Source organism: Equus quagga, chromosome 7, assembly GCF_021613505.1.
Source record: "Equus quagga isolate Etosha38 chromosome 7, UCLA_HA_Equagga_1.0, whole genome shotgun sequence".
NCBI lineage: Eukaryota > Metazoa > Chordata > Mammalia > Perissodactyla > Equidae > Equus > Equus quagga.
The window spans coordinates 76,049,492-76,071,163 of NC_060273.1; the positions used below are offsets into that span (position 1 = coordinate 76,049,492).

The 21,672-nt window shown below is 44.4% G+C and overlaps 1 protein-coding gene across 4 annotated transcripts in view; it reads right to left on the reverse strand.

Annotated features, from left to right (window-relative positions):
* Positions 1–14,947: 14,947 nt before the first annotated feature.
* ARHGAP26 (Rho GTPase activating protein 26) overlaps positions 14,948–21,672 on the reverse strand; it is a 415,746-nt gene continuing 409,021 nt past the window's right edge. For all 4 annotated transcript variants that reach the window (XM_046667198.1, XM_046667197.1, XM_046667196.1 and 1 more), the window contains one exon: positions 14,948–19,988. In XM_046667198.1, coding sequence (XP_046523154.1) covers positions 19,900–19,988 — 89 coding nt within the window. In that variant the 3' untranslated portion in view covers positions 14,948–19,899. The remainder of the gene's footprint in view (positions 19,989–21,672) is intronic.

Sequence of the window (21,672 nt, forward strand, 5' to 3'; positions counted from 1 at the left end):
GTTAAGCTTCCATTCCTTGGGCTTGGCTAAGGCCACTGTGGACAGATTGGTGGGGGAAGAGCTGTTCTGAGATCCTGGGTGTAGTCGCACAGTCCTAACAGCAAAGCAGCTTTCTTCCCCTACCTCTATGCGGGGACCAGAATTTGCACAGACTTGCATGTCCGGCAGAAGGTGAAAGGGAAAACATATTCCACAGCTCTGAGCCTAGCACTGAAGTTCCGTCTTCAGCCACATGTTTTCCAGGTGAGCTTCTCATGCAGCATGAATTCCTGCACGATCACAGAAGTCTCAAGAGCCCCAGGGTTCAGCTAGCAAACGGGAACCTTGAGGTGGGAGAGGAGGCAGTTCCCCTCCCTGCGAGCCCAGTAGGAACTGGCATGAGGAGAAAACCAAGACTGAAAGCAGTCGGTGATTGGCATTATCAGAAGATAGCCTGGCCAGGACAGGTAAGGAGAATGAGAAGTTCCAGCATATTTAATAGAATTGTTCTGATTCTAGACACTTTCAGGATAACATAATAGTAACAGTATCTTACACCTAAAGATGCTTTAGGATACTTGGGCATAAAAGCTCTGTCATTTGCAGTATCTCATTTACTGAACACCATCCCTGAGTTTGGTGTTATATTACAGTTATTATCCTCATTTTATGGAGGAGAAATATTGGGGAGCAGAGAGACAGGTTAAATGACCCGCCCCAATCGCCCGTTTTGGTAAGGGGTGTATCTGGGATTTGGAAGCAGTCTGTCTGACTCCAGAGGCTACCTCTTCACCACAAAGCCACGGGCTCCCCAGCACATGAGTATAATTGATGCATTTTTATGGCACTTTGTGCTACTAAAAGCACTCTCTTATATTTATGTCCTCCAAGTTGACAGTGACGGGGCCAGGACTAAACGTTTAACCTGAAATGGCTTTCTATGGAGTTCTCCGGGGCTGGAAGGTAGACCCAATATCTGGTACACTACAGTCCTGTCCAGGCACATGAGCCTAAGAAACAGCATCAGGGTGAACCCCCCTGACCTCCACCTTGTGCAGGATGCACTTCGTAAAGCCTCCATTTCCTATAAGACCACATATGGACCCCAATCTTTGGACCACAGCTGCCAAGAGGAACTGAAACACAGTGAATCAGAGAAGGTGGTGGAGGGTTACAGTTAGCTCTGCAAAACCAAAAAGTGCCTTCTAGCAAATCCTCATGTTACTTTTCTACTCATTTTCTTTTTGGCTTCTAAATTCTTTAGAATAGATTCAGAGTTCCATTGTTATTATTAATTGATATAACAACAGTAATAGTTAGTTACTTAGTATGTTCTGGGCACTTTTTTTAAAAACATAATTTCAGACTTTTAGATAAGTTGCTAAAATAGTGAAGAATTTCTGGACATCCTTTACCTCGATACCTCCAGTGTTAGGATTACTATATTTGCTTTATCTATCTATGCATTATCAGTCAATGGATCATTTTTTCTTTTATCATTTAAGATGTAATAGATCTGATGCCCTTTACCCCTAAATACTTATGTCTATTTCCTAAAAGCCTGCCTAAAAATCTTGCTTCATGGGGCCAACCTGGTGGCATAGTGGTTAAGTTCACGTGTTCCACTTCAGCAACCAGGGGTTTGCAGGTTCAGATCCCAGGCACGGACTTAGCACTGCTCATCAAGCCACACTGGCGGCATCCCACATAAAGTAGAGAAGGACTGGCATAGATGTTAACTCAATGACACTCTTCCTCAAGCAAAAAGAGGAATATTGGCAACAGATGTTAGGTAGGGCCACTCTTCCTCACCACAAAAAAAGAAAAAAAAAAAGAAAAGAAAGAAAGAAAGAAAGAAATCATCCTGCTTCTCAAAACCACAATACAATTATTTAAATCATGATATTAACGTTGATGTAATACAGTTATCTAATCCATAAGCCTTACTCAGATTTTGCCAATGGTCCCTATAATCTTCTTTCTAGCCAAAGAAAATCCATGACTACGTGCTGCATTCACTCCTCATGCCTCTGGACATCTAGAACAATTCCTGACTCTTTCATGACATGGACATTTTTTAAACAAACAGCTCAGTTTATTCTGCAGCACACTCCTCAGTTTGCTTTGTCTTTCTCATGGTGAGATTCAGGTTATGCACTTTCCTAGGAATTTCACAGAAGACAGGAGTTCTTCTCAAGGCCTCAGAGAAGGGACATACTGTCAATTACTCTCAGTAAGAGGCAGCGTCTGCTGGGCTTCTCCACTGTGAAGTCACTGTTTTATCCTTTGTGATTAATAAGCATCTCGTGAGGAGATACTGTGAGACTATGCAAATATCCTATGATGAGTCATCCATTAATGATTCTTGACTGACTCAAACATTACTATAGTCGCCAAATGGTGATATAATAATCCAGCCATTCCTTCCACAATTTTAGTTGGCTTTCAACTGTAAGGAAGAACTTTCTGGTTGCCTTATATACTTATATAGGTATAGACTCATGAATTCGTGTTTAGTTTGTTAGAATTCTTTACCAGCATTATTTACTTTGATACTCAAATTGTCCCAGATGTTTGCCAGGTACTTTATGTAATTATTGTGTTTAATTCTCAAAACAGCTCCATGTGGTGGGGATTATCGTTATTCCTATTTCTCAGACAAAGAAGCTGAAGCTCAGGGAGATGCACTTTCACAACATTTAATTGGTGGAGTCCCCAAACTTCTTGTGCCAAATGCTCGATGTATGTATACAAATACATATATTTACATATATACGTACATATGTCTGCCCCCAATCCTCCTGATGCCCCTGCCATATAGGAATTATGCCCTTCCCTCCAATTTTATGATGAGAAAATAGGCTCAGAGAGGTGAAGTAATCTGTCACAAAAGCCGTGATGAGAATCTGGAGGTCTCTGAAATCTCACGTTGTTTTCAGCAGCATCGTTGCCCCTTGGAGATGTTCTCCCTGTGCAGATGGGGTAATTAAGCATTTAGTCTTCGGCCATTTATTCAATTCTATTCAGGACAGAGAAGGTGAAAGGAGAAACTGTGGCAGTTTTTACTGACAGCTTACATTTGTAACAATTTTTGCTTTGGCTAAAAGCTACCTTGACTCTAATCAGCTCCAAAGGTAGGAAGTTGGGGCGATTTAGATCTTGCCAGAATCCTTGGTGTTCTTGGAATAGTTGATGGTAGTTGAGTTACTGAAAATTTAATCTTTTAAAGTAAATGCATTCATTAAAAGATTTAAAGGAAAACTTTGGTGAGGTCTTCCATCACACAGGCACCCTCCAATTTATCGTCTATCTAAATATGGATTTCTCCATTACTATGCTTGTGTTAATCATGGCACAGTGAAGAAACTTCTCATTCACGAATCTGTGGGACAAAGAAAGTTGCTAATCCTAATCGCTACGTAAGGAGAACCTAGAAAATTTCGATATTTAATTGAAGAGGAAAATGTGTGTGTGAAAGCATCAGTCATGCCCTGCTCTGACCCCAGCTGACCTCAAAAATGAGGTTTGAGGACCATCGGCCTTACAATCACCCAGGGGGCCCATTAAAAACGCAGAGTCTGGGGCCTCGTCCCAGATTCACCAAATCAGAATCCTTCTGTTTTTTTGTGTGTGTGTGAATTTTTTTTTTATTGAGTTATTGATAGGTTACAATCTTGTGAAATTTCAATTGTACGTTAATGTTTGTCAGTCATGTTGTAGGTGCACCACTTCACCCTTTGTGCCCACCCCCCACCCCACCTTTCCCCTGGTATCCACTAAACTGTTCTTGGTCCATAGTTTTAAATTCCTCATATGAGTGGAGTCATACACAGATTGTCTTTCTCTCGCTGGCTTATTTCACTTAACATAATTCTCTCAAGGTCCATCCATGTTATTGCAAATGGAATGATTTTGTTCTGTATTACAGCTGAGTAGTATTCCATTGTATATATGTACCACATCTTCTTTATCCATTCGTCTGTTGATGGGCACTTAGGTTGCTTCCACGTCTTGGCTATTGTAAACAGTGCTGCAATAAACATTGGAGTGCACAGGACTTTTGGGATTGCTGACTTCAGCCTCTTTGGATAAATACCCAGGAGTGGGATGGCTGGATCGTATGGTAGTTCTATTTTTAGTTTTTTGAGGAATCTCCATACTGTTTTCCATAGTGGCTGCACCAGTTTGCATTCCCACCAGCAGTGTATAAGGGTTCCTTTTTCTTCGCAACCTCTCCAACATTTGTTGCTACTAGTTTTAGATATTTTTGTCATTCTAATGGGTGTAAGGTGATATCTTAGTGTAGTTTTGATTTGCATTTCCCTGATGATCAGCGATGATGAGCATCTTTTCACGTGCCTATTGGCCATCAGTATATCTTCTTTGGAGAAATGTCTGTTCATGTCTCCAGCCCATTTTTTGATTGGGTTGTTTGATGTTTTGTGGTTGAGTTGCGAGAGTTCTTTATATATTAAGGATATTAAGCCTTTGTCAGATATATGACTTGCAAATATTTTTTCCCAGTTAGTGGGTTGTTTTTTTGTTTCAATCCTGTTTTCATTTGCCTTGAAGAAGCTCTTTAATCTGATAAGGTCCCATTTGTTTATTCTTTCTATTGTTTCCCTTCTCTGAGAAGGCATGGTGTCCAGAATCCTTCTGTTTTAACAAACTTCCCAGAGGCCTCTGATGCTCACTAAAGTGGAACGGACGTGTTAGGGCCTCTGACCAAGCTTTGTTCCTCTGGGCTCACAGCAGTGTTGGCTTCATACCAGTAACATCAGCCTTCGGCCACTTGACCTTTGCCTTGCCTCTTGCCCACAGCAATCACCAAGGGAAGTGTAATTTGCCAGTTCCAAGGCCCCTGGGGAAGGAGCTGGGGCAGGCTCCCACCTCGTCCCTCCTGCAAGGAGCCAGCAGCAGAGGGAATGCATCGCCCCCAAGTATTCTGAGGTACAGGATCTGTACATAGTTCTTGGCAGCCCTGAGCAAAGTTCCGAGAAGCTTCCTTGAGGGGGTAGGGGAGCCAAACCCGTTTTCCAGGTCCTGGTTAAAACCAGAGCAGATGAACAAAAACCAGCTGCTGATTCACAAATCAGAGCACTGCTGTGCTTAGGAAAGGTTAATTTATCCTCACAACAAGATCACTGCGAAGTTACTGACCTAACTCCAAATGGAGTATTCGTAGCTTCCCCCTAGCTGGGTGCTCCCCTCCCCTCCCTTAGGCTGAAACCCATCTAGGCTGAAAATGGAGCCAAGCGCAGCTGTCACCTATTACATCAGCTCCCAAGTAGACTAAGCAGTGGTAAAGCTTACCAGTGCTGGTAAAGCTTTAACAAGCGGCTCTATGGGGGAGGGGCTTGTTGGTAGTAGCTGGCGATTTCATGGTGTAAATACTCCCACCATGGCCAATTTCAAACTACCAGCAATTTAACAATGGCTCACGAGATTCCCGTATATTCAACAATTGGCTCTTGTGAGATGGGACGGGCGGGCTCCAGCGCATGACAATCCTAAGAATAAGATTCATCAGCTTTAGCTGGGGCCTCTGCAGGGAGGGATGGGAGAGGGGTACAACCTACTCTGCAGCACAGAGAATGAACTGGCAGTGCTGCATGGAAGCCCAGGCCTCTGAGGAGAGGAAATCTCTGTCCTTGTCTCTCAAGGTTTTTACCTTTCTCCCTAGGATCTGAGAACAGCAACGTGGCAGAGGGCTTGAGAGCTCCCTAGACCTCAAGGCACACAGAAGACCCTCCCAGGTAATTGCAATGGAAAGGACTTCAAGCAGGCAGAGGAAATAGAAAGGAGTCGTCCCTACATGGCACTCCCTGGAACACCACAGCTGTGTGCGTGTATTTTAAGAGCAATGGGTAATGTGAACAATAAAAAGAGATTAAGTTAGTCTGTGGAATTAGTGGTCAGACCAACTCATGCCAGTTTCTAAACCCATCCTTCCTAACTCTGGCTCGAAAGGGAGGTGGGCATGAGACGCACACGCCACCCTCTCTCCTGGTGTGAAGGGACCTCAGAGTGAGTTCCCTGGAGCAAGAACTCCAGACTGAGTCACAGCCCAGAGGCTGCAAACTCTATCACCATGTGACCTTGGCCGGCTCATTTGGCTGCCAGAACCTCTGGTTTTCCCGATGCCGGTTGGGACCCACTATGTGTCTAAGGAGGGTTCTTCTGGTTGCAAGGAACAGAAGCTACTTGAACTGGCCCAAATACAACAAGGGGTGAATTGTAAGGATGTGGATCATCTGAGATTCTGGAACAGGGTATAAAGTTCATCCAGGCGCTCAAGAAAATACAAAGCTGTTAGGATTGAGGCAGATTTTCTCTCTTTCTCTGGTCCCATTTGGTCTTTTCTCTCTGCACCAATCTCCTGCCTCTGAAGACAGGTCTCCTGGTGTCTTTAAACTTGTACTCAGCACAACACGGCCACCAGTCATAGCTCGACATCAGGAGCTCTCATCTCATGCACTTGTCTGTAACGGCAACTTCCTTTGGAGGTTAAACTCACAGAAGGGAAAATCTGATTGGCCTATATCTGGGGTTTAACTCAAGCCACATGAGTCACAGGACCCTGCAGTCTGACAACCTTCGGCTTAGGCGTCTGCCATGTGTAGTCCTTTTGGCCCTGACCAGAGAAGCAAGTGGGGAAAAACACATGACACGTAGGGTTGTCCTTTACGGGGGCGATGGGCAGAGATGCCTCCCAGGACTGATAGGCTGAACGCAGTAACGGCTATGAAACAACGTAACAAACATCTAGAGACTACCAACTCTTTGCAAGATATTGAAGAATTCCATATTGTAATACTATATTATTGATTTTTGAGGTCAGTGAATTTTAAAAAGTACATTAACGTCTCATTTCATTTAATCAAAATAACCTTATAAGGTAAGCATTCTTAGGTTCATTTTAAAGATGGGGACACCAATACTCAGAGAAGGTAAGTGATTACCTCAAGGTCCACAGTTGGGAAGTGGCAGAACCAGACTTAACTTCAGGTTTTCTGACTCCAAGTTCAGCGTTCTTTCCTCCTGGCAAAGGATCAGAGAATGAAGTGGGAGAGAGGACTGTGCAGGAATCATTCTGAAGCTTTATCTCGAGCCCGGGACTTTGGTTGTAAGTAAAAGAATTCAACTCAGACTGTTTTGAGTAAAATGAGAATTTATTGGCTTATGTAACAGAAAACCCATGACAGGAAGCACTGGACCCATGACAGGGAGCACTGGACCCACGACAGGAAGCACTGGACCCATGACAGGGAGCACTGGACCCATGACAGGGAGCACTGCTATTCTTTTTCTCTCTCAGCACCACTTTTAGGCTTCCTGGGACTTAGGCAGCCTCCCCCTTCAAGGAGACAAGGTGGCCGCCAGCAGTTCTCATGGCTTCCATCCGGAAAGAAAGTCATCACAACAGTCTAAGAAATCCAGCAATTGGTTCTCCCTGGACTTAATTAGGTCCCGGGCTCATTCCTGAATCAGCCAATCACTTTGGCTGGTGGATTTGATGATCTCATAGGCCTGGCCAGGGTCACAGGCTCACCATTGGACCCAGGGTTGGTGTCAGTTCACCCAAACCCATGAGACCTGAGAGTAGAGGAGCAGTGGCTCCCCAAAGAAAAACTGAGGTGCCATTACCAGAAGAAGGGGTAGTGGCTGCCAAACAGGTAAAAACAATAGTGATTCCCCTTGGGACAGAAAAAGTGAAGGGCATTTGAGCCTGAGTTAAGACAGAACGTAGCACTTGGGTGTGGACATAGTAGGTGCCCAAGCAATATTGAATGAATGAATGAATGAATGAATGTTGGTTCAGATTGTTGTAGAATGATGAAGAGGTGGTGCCTCTGGGGCATGGGATCCATAAAGGAACATTGGAGAAAAGATGTTGGGGCCATATTGGGAAGCACTCTGAATGCCATGGTACTTTTTTTAAGGCCATGGGAGCTTCTGAAGGTTTTTATGATCTGGGATGATGGAGGAGGAAAAAAACCTTGAAAATTTTAAAGTACTATATTTAAGTGAAAACATTATCTGTCATGGGCGAGGAGTGCCCTCCTTGCCTGTTTTCCTGCAAGACCTGGAAGTCCTTGAAACAAGAAAACTGTGAGCACACCATGGGGGAAGAGCAGTAGCAGATGTCTGAGTCTGAATAGATATACCCAGTGCCTCTCAGGGCCTCCAAGTATGTTGCCCCACCCAAACAGAGGTGAAGGTCTGAACTCCCTGACACTGGAGTTTCTCAGACTCACAATCGTGGGACGGTTGAACAAGGCTAGGTGCGGTCCCAGGGTGTGTGAACATCTTTCTGAACTGGGAGCACTCGATGTCATCCAATTCCATATCATGATCAGGCATGATTTATTGCCATTCTGTATTACAGCTGACTCGGGGGTCCTTCATGAGAATTTCAGGGTGAAATGTCTCAACTCTAATGTGCCACTGGGATGGGCCAAATCATCAAGTGATCACTTGAATCAGCTGGGGTTGGAAAACTGTTCACAGAGGGCTCTGAATGACATAATGACTCTCTATTCTTATGAGATCAGTCAAGCCTTCTCCTGGTCCAGGATGGAGAACAAATGTCAGAATTTTAAAAATAAGCTGTGCTTGTTGAGTTCACGCATCAAGGCTTCTCTTCGGTGAACTCTTTCCAGGACTGATTAACCTAGAGGAGCGTTTGCCCATTTTATATTGCAATTAATATTTCGAGTCTTCTGCTTCCTCTCTGAAGCGACTTTTCTAATCTCAACAAATAAATACTCAACATAAAGTAAGAGGGCCTTCAAATAAAGACAAGTGGTAGATAGAGCTCATGCTAAGGAGTCATCTGCAGACGTGGGGAACAGAACTTACTATACTTCCCTGAGAGAATGAATTCCCCTGCTCAGACCTATACGTCTTGCCCCAGGACGAAGCTCTGCACTCTGGTCCTGGGCCCCCTCCCGAACCAACCAATCACTTTGGCTGGGCGGATCTGATGACCTCATAGGCCAGACCAGGACCACAGGTTCACTGTTGGATCCAAGGTCGATGCCAGCCCACCCACACCCAGGGAACCTGAGGGCGGGGGATGAGGTGGCTCCCCAAAGAAAAACCAAGGTGCTGTTACCAGAAGAAGGGGGACTGGATGCCAGACAAGTGAAATCGACAAATATTCCCTTAGGGTGGGAGAAGGGAAGGGCATTTGGGGGCTGGAGCTTCTGAGACCTTCCCCAGAGTTGGGGCAGCATGGGAGTAGAGTGTAAACTCTGGTGTCAGCCTGCTGGGGTCAAGTCTCTGCTGTGTTACTTGTTAGCTCGGTGACTTTGAGCAAGTTACCCAGTCTAATACTTGACTTCCTCATCTGCAGAACAGGGTGACAACAGTACGTAATTCATAGGGTTGATTTGAGAATTAAGTGAGGTGATAACATGTAAAGCAATTAGTACAATGTAAGTGCTCCGTAGATGAGAACTACTTCGTCACTGTCATCCTAACACGTGACGTGACAGTTCAGCTCCCCTCACTGTAGAAGACCCGAGTGAGTCTCACTCTACAAACAGACCGTAGTGGAAGTCAGATGCTTTCTGTGTCCTTCAAATAGTCACCCATCATCTGCTTTGAGGTCTCATGCTCTTCTCTAGCTCTGACTTCTTCGAATCTCATTGAGCCCAAGAGGGGGTTAAAATAACAAGAAAATTCTCTATTTTTGAGCATTAGCAGATTAGGCTAGAAACACTGGCTCTCCCACAAGACACATGCTCATGGGATTCTCTGGCAATCTCATAAAAGCCCGAAGCTCTGTCGTCGGCAGCTGGATCAGGGTGGGGAAACGGACCGTTTTCAAATTGCTAAATTTTAAAAAATTTGCACATTACATATTTCTAGCCAGGAAAACATCACTGGACCCTCTGCAGGGGCTGCCTCCTTACTGTGTCCTCACAGATGATGGGAGCTGCCAAAGATTGCAGCTGGAGTCCCTGGGGCTGCCCAGAGAACCAGAAGCATCTGCACTGAGCTTGAGAAATGGGGAACTATGCACCCAAGAGGAGTGAGCAAAGGGTTCCTAGGAAGAAAGAAAGTTTTTAATCAAAACACATCCGGCTCTTATTCCAGCCACTACAGAACCAAAGCTGAGTGTCTGCCAGAGATTGTGCTTGCTGAAGAGCTCACTGCTTAAAAGGATATAAGGAGGCTGTTGACACTGGTTACGAGGGAGGAGGCTGTTGTGGGGGATGGGAGCACCAAGTCAAAAACGAAAGGAAAAATTTCCACCTGATTCATAAATGTTTATACATTGATGTAAAATCATCTGTGTACAGCTGTAAAGATATTAAAAAAACATTCAAAGGGCACATGTTGCTCTAGAAGCAGACAAACCTAAGGTGGAATTTGTTTCACCAATTGTAGCTTGTGTGACCTCCCTGACCCTGTTTTCTCATCTATGAAATGGGGGTAATTATAACACTCTATTCATAAGTTTTGAGGATTCAATGAGTTAACGCATGGATAATAGTGTCTTGTACCTAGTAAGACAGTAAATACATGTTAGCTGACATTGTCAGTCTTTGAGAGAAGACAGGAGCCTAAAGGTGGCTAAGGTGGGTGGTGAGTGACAGTGAATAGTTTCCAGTTCTCCAGAAAGCCCTTACCTCCTCATGTTCCAATCATACTGAACTCACCTTTTCCTTTCTCTCCCTTTTCCTCCCCTTCATGCCTTGGTCCTTGCTGTCCTTGTGCTTGACACTTCTCCATTCACCTAAGTGGCGAACTTTCCCCATCTTTCAAGATCCATCTCCAATGTTACTTCTTCTGTAAGCTTTCTCTGGTGTCTACCTCCCAAATAGAAAGGATCACTCTTCCTTGGAGCCCAGGAATACCTGCCACACACGGTAAGTGTGGCAATACCACACGGCAAACTGTTTCTTGTATACTTGCCTATCACTGAGGCCATCTGTGAGTTCCCTGAGGACAGAGATTGTGTCTTATACTTCCTGGTTTTAGCAGCTCCTGGCACATAAGAGATGGTCAAGAAGTGTTTGCTCAATGGTAGCACAAATATAGAGGGTGATTGCTCTAAATAGATGATGGCCAATTGTTCTCCACTCTATGGAAAAACAGGAAGGAAATGGACATAAGCTGCATCATGGGAAACTTTAGTTAGATACAAAGAATTCCCTTAGTGAGAATGTTAGGCCAGACGAAATTCCCATGGGACAATGTGGAATTTCCTTTAAGGGTCTTTAAAAATGAATACTTTTTATTTTGGGGGTGATTCTGATGTGGTTTTGCTTGAAGGCAGGCCCTCAGCCTGGTATGAACCCGTAAGTGATTCAGATGACAGTGAAGGGTCTTCCAGCTCTTGGGCAGCTGGTCATCCAGATGGTTTCTTGCATCGAGCACGAGCAAGGAGGCTGGGAAAGAATGTGGCTGTGTGTGCCTGGACGGAGGGTGGGAAGTCTCCCGCCAACAAGCCTAAATCCCAGGATGTGAGCAAGTGGAATAGCTTGCCAAGGGTCATGAAGTCACCTCGTGTTCTAGTACCCAAGTCTAAGGTCACCCAATTTCTTTCCTCCAACCAGAACTGTAGAGTAAAGCAGGAAGGCAGGCCAATGGTGTCGAGCAGTGCTTCTCCTGCTTTCTTTCACTTGGTCAGCCCACCCAGGTACTATTGGGCACCTGCCGTGCGCCAGGCCCTGGGCTCGGTACTGGGCACTGGGCAGAGATGGGTGACCCAGACCTCGTCTCTATTCTCATTGAGCTGTTTATTAAGGGGGAGTCAGGCATCAAACTTTTTATGACAAATAATGAATTAATTATAGGTAGCAAGTCTATGAAGGGGCAAAATGGTGTGATGGGAGAAAAGGAGGAAAAGAAAGATGGCGACACTTTGCTGTCACTCCTTCATCTCATCTAACACAGGCTAGGCAAGCATTACTACCCCATTTCTTTTCACAGATAAAGGCTCAGAAAAGGCAGAGAAAGAGTTAATAATTTAAAAAACTTCTAATAATTTACCAAAAAAAAATTCAAAAAGGACATGTAGTCACAGTGTCAGAACAAAAATTTTAATTTTAGGGTGGGCACAAGAGCTGGAGAGTAAAATGCCATTTGGCGCCTAGAGAAAGGTCTCAGTGAATTCAAGTCTTGACTAATTTGCTGGTTGGCCTTGGGAAGGCATATTATTTACCTGGCTTTTAGCATATAGCAGCTGGGGCCAGCTTCATGGGGTCAATTACACAAGAGACTTGACAGATATGCAGTGTGACAGGAGTTGCTAAGTGCTGTGGGATACAGTGGGTCACAGTTTTGATTATTCAACTTCAAACCTTCCTGCGTTGGTCCCTACTGCCTGATGCTGACTGGGGATGCAGGGGGGTGTTCCGAAGGATGTAGCCCCTCCCTGCAGATGGTTATTCTCAGCTTTCTCATGCAATGAGCCTTGCTGAACCTGAGCAGTTACCACATTGGTTAGAGGCTCCCTTAGCTGCTGCGCAGGCTAAACTCAGGCGATCCTGACTAACCCAGCACAGTTAATTAGCTACAGCTTAGCTTAGTGCTATTAAAAGCAGGGCAAGCCAGTGACATTGACACATTTGGGTAGTAGAGGTGTGTGGTATCCCAGTGAAGGTTGAGAAAGAACTGAGAAAGGTGGCATTAAAGCCCTGATTGAATTTCCAAGAGAGCAAACACGTTTGGGGGTCTGAGAAAACCTTTCATTTACCTAATTTCAAGCGTCAATCAAGTCCATTTCTAACCAAGGTGCTCTTATGACCCATCATGCAGCCAGAACTAACAAGTGAAAACCACCAAACCAACCACAAGACGTGACACAATCTGAGCTCTGCTCTGAATGGCTGCTAAAAGCAAAATGAAAATGAAAACCTTTCCTGTTAAAAAGACATGAAGGTTGAGGGATTGGAAAGTCTGTTGGAAAGGCCAAGGACATAGATAAAATATAAATACATACCATATATTTCATTCTTCATGTGAGGGGCATCAGATATGTATGTGTGCCCCTCACAGGGCCTCACCTAGGTACCGCATGACCTCATCCATTTTGAGCCTTCAGATGCTGGGAGAATTTTCCAGGTCAGGGTGAAGGCAGCAGGTGCTATGAGTCTGTGCTGTTCATAGGGCTAGACTGGTGCCTTATTAAGTGACAAATGAGGACAGTGTGAACACCTCATGTGTGGCCCACACATTCAAATAGCCACCCCCTCAGAACTGGGCACCAGGGGAGACCTCTTCTCCTCCTCCCAGAGGGCCAGCTTCTGGAGCCATAAGCCTTGCCCTCAATCCCCAGTGCCCTGGCTCCCCCTGCCTCTCCTTCTGGGCCCTCTGCTCTGACTGTAGAAGCCGGGAGCTAATTGTAAAGCTGGGTCCCAGGCTGCAGCTCAGAATGTACCTGGAAGGGAAATGATGAATGAGAAGATTCAGCAAGATGAGTTGGCCTGGCCTGAGACATGCTACAAGTCACTCGTTTACAAACCTGTGGGACATGTCCAGCTGTGTGGCAGGATTGTCTGTGTTCAGGCTCTTTGATTATTCCATTATTCCAACGTGCTAATGAAGTTCCAGAAAACAGTTGATTAGAGAATTAAACTTAGGAAGAATAAAACAATATGGATTTTAGGGGATAAAGGCAGAAATGTTAATTGGATTATGACTCTTGGGGGCTTAATCGTTGAACATGCCTGGTAAGTCCTCCTCAAGTTCACTAGCATCTGACTTCCCTAAGAGAAACCAGAGTTCCTCAGAGGACATCAGGAATCAGCATATAGTCGTCCCCAGTTGCCGCAGGAGTCCAGACTTGTGACCTTTGATAACGGTCTTTGCTTATTTGAAGAAATGTTAAAATATGCACCATGTCAAAACTTTATCAGAAACTCAAGAAACAAAGATATCACCAAATGGAAAAGTCATTTAATTCAAAAATCATACTTCCACTCGTTTCATAGGGATTGTCACATAAACCAACCAAATGTAAGAAAGCCAAGTTTCAGAGGCCACTCAACAGAAATTGTATTCTTTATAGATATGCATAGTGACGCAAAAGCAGATTTTTTTTTAAAGGCTGAACATGGCAAAACCGTTCAACTAATGACAGGGAAAAAGTTCTATTCTAGTCACAAATTACTTTCTAATGACGAGATTGATTCTACACACCAGTCAATATTCAATACTGAAGTTTCAAACAGTGCATTATTTATGGTTTAAAAAAATTAAAGTGCCATTTTTAAAGTACTTTATTGATATTTTATCACACAGCACTTTATAATATGCTCCAAGGTAGCCTAAATCATGAATTAAACATGCAAATAATTTCTTCTCCAAAATATGGACAAAATGTCTTTTAGAAGTGCTTTTGAACACTAGCCTAGTATTAGCTACTAAACGTTTATGAGTTTGATCTTTTTTCAACATGACTTTTAATAAGTTAATAAGGAATATAGCTGTAGATAGTAACCATTTGATAACTATGAACAAAGTTTTAAAATGGCACGTAATTTACATCTTTGATCATTTTGACAACAACCAACAGCCTCTCTTCTTTCGGTAATTCTCAACCTTCAAATGTTAAAGGCCGTAAAGGCTCAGCAACTGCCAGCTTATGTGGGTTTCTAGACAAGAGTCTGTATCTTTACGGATGTAAATGTGTGTTGTTCGTACACAAACACAAACACATACTAACACGTAGAGATTTCAGAATCATCCAATGGACCTTTCACAGATCAAGGTTGACTCTGGCATCTGATACCAAAGGACGTCTGTCTGGACAACTTTGTAGAAACGGTCAAGTAGGATGGTGTAGAATGTCTTGGTCTCTCTAGGTAATCCTTTTTTTTTTTTTTTGAGGAAGATTAGCCCTGAGCTAACTGCTGCCAGTCCTCCTCTTTTTGCTGAGGAAGACTGGCCCTGAGCTAACATCCATGCCCATCCTCCTCTACTTTATATGTGGGATGCCTACCACAGCATGGCTTGCCAAGCAGTGCCATGTCTGCACCCGGGATCCGAACTGGTGAACCCCAGGCAGCTGAAACGGAACGTGCGCACTTAACCACTGCACCACTGGGCCAGCCCCTCTCCAGGTAATTCTGATGTTTTGATTATCAAAACTCTGGTTCTCACTGACTACACTAAAGAGAATTTTGTCATAACAGTAATTACTACTCTCACATGGATCTAGGATTGCACCAAGCCTTTGCTTCCTAAAGCATTCCACCTTGAAAGATGTCTCCATCTTGTAGTATCCTAGAAAACTTTTGTGAAAATATCAGTTGTGAACTTTTTCTGTGATAGATTTTCCCCCCTATTAAGAACTACATTGATTCCTCTTAAGAAAAACTCCAAAGTTCTTCAGGATGGTTCACCTTTCTCTCTCTCTGCTCCTAGCATTACTTTACATTCAATACTTCTCCCAAGAATACAAGTGCTCCCATTGGAAGACCACATTTCAGCAAGGGCTGGCTGCAAATGATGTTTGGAATCTATATGGCCTCTCTCCCTGCTTTGGGAAGCTCTTTAGTTAGACAAGTACTGAAGGCGGCGAAAGGAAAAAGCTAATTGTTACTTGTTGGAGTCTTGTCTCAGACATGCTGTAGGCTCGTGCAAGGTTCATTGCTCTGCTGCTGTTGTCATTTTGATGCTACAATTGCAGAGAAATGGTTCAGCACCCAGCAGACAGCGTGGCTGCCAAACACATTTGAGCACAAGACAAATTTTTTAAACACCAGCACAGGATGTGTGAGAGGACACTTGGTTGACTTAAAAGAGATGTGGGGCAGGGTTGTCTAGATAATTGATTACTGTCAAGTTTGCAAGAGATGATAGATAACTCCTGAGACAGAACACCTAGGACATTCCTTTTAAAGTCAGGTAGCAAAGAGGCTGTTTGGTTTCTTCAATGCTGGCTACCTACTTGGGTAATACAGTTGCTCATAAAACATTCAGTACTAGGGAAAACTGGGTGCCATGTTGGCCACTGTTGTACCCGGAAGTCCTGTGTCTATAAAAATGGGTAGACCAGACTTACTTTTGGAAACAGAAGCCAGAGGATGAAAGGTGCCAACAGATAGCCGTGAGGAGTTGATCACGTTATCTTTAGCCAATTATTTCTGTCTCCCTAACCCTTGGTCATGAAGGCTTTTAGAGCCTCTGTAGTCAAGACAGAGCTTTTGGTGACTTTCAAGAGATACAAACTCAGTTGACAGGAGGACTTCCCTTTGAGCTACAGGTATGGCTCTCTCCTGCTAATGCTTGTCCAGTCTGCCAATACTTGATTGTTCATTTTCTCTCTCTCTTTGCCTCTCTGTACAAAAAGCACTCAGCCAGAGGGATAAACTGGAATTATACTGAAAAAGACAGTTTGGTCTGACAGAAGAAAACACATATTGGCTGTGGAAATACTAAAACACTAAGCTAGAAACTGGCTCCGCTGATAGGATACCAAGGAAGGCGTGCTGTACAGGGTCCAACCCTATATGTTTACTTCTGAAAACACAAGAGAATATTATCAGTCTTGAGCAAGTTGAATTGACTTGTCTTGGGGCAGAGATTTGAGACTAGTTATCGTCTCGTGGCATGTCATTCTGTAGCTATGGAATTCTGTGAGTACCTGGAGGAGGAGTGAGAGATCGATCTGAATACCCAAAAAAGATTCAGGCTCTGTATGCCAAACTGACCCCAGGGCCTCACAAAAGAAACATGAGGCTCCTGGGAAGGCTCAGGGATCTTGGTCAATAGTCTTCCTTATTCCCAGTTCACTCTTCTAATCTGCACTAAAACTCTCTATTCAAGCAGAGTCAGGGGTGGAGATGGTAAAATTGCTTTTTAGTCTTCAAATTCCTTCCTATTTGTTGGCTCATATTCTGAACAGTTTCTCCAGTTCTGTAGCAAATGGGGAGGAGGTGAGCCTGGCTGGGGAAAGGAAACAGAGCAGCCATCTGTCACAGGCCCAGCATGGCCACAGGGAGGCTGAGAAGGGGTCTGCCTAAAAATTCCCATTGGCAACAGCTCCATTTCCCTCTGGCTGCAAATCAGCGCCAACTGAGGGAGGGAGGGACATGTTTCCAAGTGGTCAAGTTGGGGGCAAGCGTCCACAGGTATGCTTCAGCGAGGAACTCCCAAAGCCAGGGGCCTTCTGCCCCTCCACGGCAGCTCTAGTTAATGTTCCAACAGGGCAGGTGACAATTTAAAACATCAAATGTGTTAACAACATTAAGCTGCAAACTTTCTATTTGGGAAGCACAGTAGTAGAGAGTGTGCTTGTCCCCTCAGGCCCCTTTGAACAGGACCCCAAGCTGTTGAAAGTCCGCGGGAGTAGGTATAGCCTGTCTGGATGCTCCCTTCTTGGGTTTTCAATGACAACTCTCCTGAGTCCTGTCTTGTTCTTGTCCAGTCTTAATCCTTGTTCCCTGATTCAGTGGTAGTGTCTTGCTTGCTGAAGGGTGAGCTCCTGGATAAGAGCTGTGTAATCCTCGAGCTGACGAACTGAATTACAACGACAACTCCTATTAACTTTAAAACCATCTATAAAGTTATAACAGCACAATCTCCATCCCTCTTTGGGGTACTGGGAAATCTGAGATGACAGGAAGGGCACAAACATGTGAAGGGAAAGGGGAGGCAGCAGCATATTGAGAACTGAAGATGGTAAGAAGCCAGTTTTTCTTAGAACTTAGACACACACAATATTTGCAAGCTAGCTTGGCCTCATTTATAAAGCCTAAGAAGATGTGCAGGAGAGTTAGATATAAGGAGCACACAATTATCCCATCTCCTTTTGTCCTGATATCTTGGGGTACCAAGAAATACACCTGAGAAGAAAAATGAAAAAAACTCTAACGCTTGGCCCTGCCTATTTAAATCCTGAGCTTCATCTTACTACTGAGTAGGAGTTCTTCAAAAAATTCATTGCCTGAAGATGCTCTTTCCATCTCCAAATCCAAAGCTCAAGAAATGCTCAAACACACATCTGGATAAAGAAGACTGAACACCATCGATGTGGCATGCCCACCAACAAGAGCCAGCAGAGTGTAGGCAGAGAGATCTTCTCCTTCTTCAAGGCCAGAGAAGAGACGACCTTGACTCTCTCCAACCTTGCCTCCTCTCTCTCCCTCTTATTCACACTTGCTCAGCAATCAAAGCTTAAATGTGTGGAACAACTAGCTTAAACAATATCAAATATAAAACTTTGCCATATAGGATTTCAAATCACTCTATTTACAAGTTTATCTTTTCAAAAAAAAAGTAAAAGATACAGTAATTCAACACAATTCAAGTTTTTCTTTTCTTCTTTAAACTTCCCTAAAGAGGAATTCCAGAAGCAGGAAACACTCTGGAGCAACGCTGCCATCCCGAGGGGCTCCTGGGGAGCTTGACAGTCCATCAGTTTGGAGTTTGTCTGCCCAGAGTCACTCCTGTGAGGACATTCAAATGTGGAAGATATTGGGGACTCTGTTCTTTGGAGGCCAAGTGTATCTGAAATGTCCAGGCCGAACTTCCCACCCAAGGCAGTCTTCCACAAGACCTAGCCGCTTCTGGACCAGGAAATTCTTTTAGAAGGTACCCATCCCACCTCCCACGCCCCAACCTTTTGGTGTCCTCCTGAATCACAATGGCTTATGACATTAGTCTCATGCCTCAAAAGCCTGAGAAACAATTCCCTTTTTCTGAGTGGCAGTGGACATACGTGTCCTGTTAAACTACAGGTCATAGGGTTAGCCCAGGAATCTTCCCTGAAAACTGCCAGGGCACCAGTGCTCAGCAGCCCAGGGAACTGCCCGGGGGCTGGTCAGTGATGGGCTGGAGGAGGAAGGGCCGGGGGAGGGACAGGTGATCAGGAGGTCATGAGGGAATGAGTCAAAGGGAGGGTGTCACCCGTTGGGGGCCAGCACATTGCCCTCTAGAAAGCAAACACTAGTTGCATGGAAGAACAGAAATACTGAGCCTGTTTCATTTAATCTCAAGAGGTTACTAGAGTTGGCTCCAAATATATCCTGATGCTGCTGAAATTCATCAGAAAGGGAGCAGTTCCCAGCTGCTATTCTGTCTGCCCCGAGTAGACCATTCTGATTCCTTGATCTTCTGCTTCAGGTTGTTGGAACACCATTCAGAAAACTACCAAAATGGGGGGAGAAAAAAATATGTCATGCAAAGAGAGTGTGTTATTTTTTTGGTTTGGTTTTAGAGTAGGCTGGGTTGCTGTGGTTACAAGGTGATGGCAGCCCTCAGTGGCAGAGAAGTGCCTAGCTCGGGAGGGGGGAACATGGGGTGTGTGTGTTCCCTTGCATGATAGGACTGGACTGAATTCTGCTGACGCTGGGCCAACGGCTGCTTTAGAGATGGTGAGAGATTGGGTCTTCTGTAAACGGAGCCGTAACCCCTCTCCATCCTGCATGCAAACAAACAGACCCAGCTGCCTGTAGCATTGTGGGTCTCAAGTCTTCAGAGGTGGGGTCGAGAGAGTGTCTACTGTAAACAAAAGCAATGGACGCAGCCTGGATCTCGGAGCCCCTGCCCAGGCCTGTCCGACTCAGCTACACTGCAGGCTCTTGGAAACTACTTATATCTTACTTCCTTCCTTTTTCAGAAGGTTGGGGGTTTGGATGACTGTTGAAACAAAATGAGCCCTCCCTATTTGGGTGCTAAATGAGAGAAATGGCTTTGCAAGCCTTTCTCTCGGTTAATCAAAATCAAATGGCCTCCACTGCTGATTTACTTCTGTTTCTTGTAGTGCCACCACACATCAGCTGAGATGATCATGGGGATGGCTGACACCAGAGTTCACAGAAACATTCATGTTGACAGGTAGCAGCAGAGTCAGTCACCCTGCATTTCTCAGTGGCAAAGAGAAATGGCCTACAACTCTGGACTCAGCAGTTGTCATGGATACCCCGGAAAGCTCAGCAGCTCTGATGGGGCCCACGGTTAGAGGAACTCCACGTAGTTCTCAGGGATGAGTCCAGTCTTTCCGTTTAGAGTCCCCTCCAACCAGCCAGGCTCCTGAGATGGATGCACTGTAGAGAAAGGGGAGAGTGAGAAGAGATCATGTTACAGATAAGGCAGGAGGTGGGTGTGTGCTGTGTGTGCTGTGTTATGCGTGAAGGAGGATTCGAGAATGAGTGCAGCCACTCATCAAGTCACATAATTCTAGGACTTATCTAAACCAGAGGTTCTTAACCTTTTGTGGGACATAAGCCTTCTGAAGAAGGCTATTCTGAACATTCTTCACAACAAAAAGGAAAACAGACACAGATATTCAAAAGTTTGCATACATTTTTAGGAGTTTCATGGACTTTCTGAAGTTCCTGGTTTAAACTATAAAGAAGTGACGGATTTCTACTTTTTAGGTTCGAGGTCACAGTTATGGTGCTCCATTCATATATTTATCTATGTGTATCCATGTATGTATCTATCCATCCATCCATCCATCCATCCACCCACACAGTACTGACCATGTACCAAGTGGAGTGCCCATGGAGGACTGCTAAGAACTAGTCTTCAAAGATATCCAGCTCTTAAATAAGCATTTTACTTCAAATCCTTACCCTCTGCTTCTAATTTCCTTGCAAATTCCCTCTGCATTTTTTTTTACAGCCCTTGAATAGCCCTCTCTCTGTTCCACCCATAATCTTTCTTAGCTTTCTTTCCTGTTTTCTAGAATTTTCCTCCCTTTTATATAAGTGTAAAAGCTGTCCTCTTCCTCTATCACAACTTTCAAAATTTCTGACCTTATGATTTTTCAATATCCAAAGAATATACACCCACTCTGTGACATCACAATCCATCTCCATGGAAACTGCTGTGATTTGTAAAGATTATATAAAATCCAGCTGAGTCTGCGAAGTAGTCGACAGCAGGAGGGAAGAGAAGGAGTCACGGAGCTTGGGGATGGGGGTCACTGTGCTGTGAACTGGGAAGATATGAATCACTCATGGGTGAGGCAGGGCGTTTGCTCTCAATGTATTAGGAAAACTCCAATTTTCTGGGATTGTTTGGAGAGAAGGAATTTCCCCCTATTTCCTTCCTAGGCTAATTAAGTGACTTCCGGAGCTTGTTTTAGAAAAGCATTTCCGCCCCCAATACTACTATGCAACTCTAGTTTCACTTTGTAGGGAAAGAAGCAAGAACAGAAACCAAAGGAAGCAAATGGCAAAGCTGCACAAGGACACACATGGAGGCTTACAGAAGATCAGTGTCAAACTTCTCGAGATCTTGAATGCTTCTTTAGGAAAAGACAAGGTCAAACATCTAATAGTCAGCCTCCAAAATGCTTGTATAATTTCCTATCACTAGGCTTCAGGAATAAACCCAAAGTAGCAAAGATCCTTTGGATTTAGGACACCCAAACGAGGAGTCTGAGAGAGAAGTTCCATGGAAGAACACAGCACAACTTAAAAGCAACCTGCCCTTCCCCATAACCCCCCATGGCCAAGATCTCTCATCATTTGTTTTTGTTGTTAGGAAGATTGGCCCTGAGCTAACGTCTATTGCCAATCTTCCTCTTTTTGCTTGAGGAAGATTGTTGCTAAGCTAACATCTTTGCCAATCTTCCTCTATTTTATGTGGGATGCTGCCACAGGATGGCTTGACAAGTGGTGTTAGGTCCGCGCCTGGGATCTGAACCTGCGGAGTAGGGCTGCCAAAGCAGAGCACACTTAACCACTACGCCACTAGGCTGACCCCCAAGATCTCCCATCT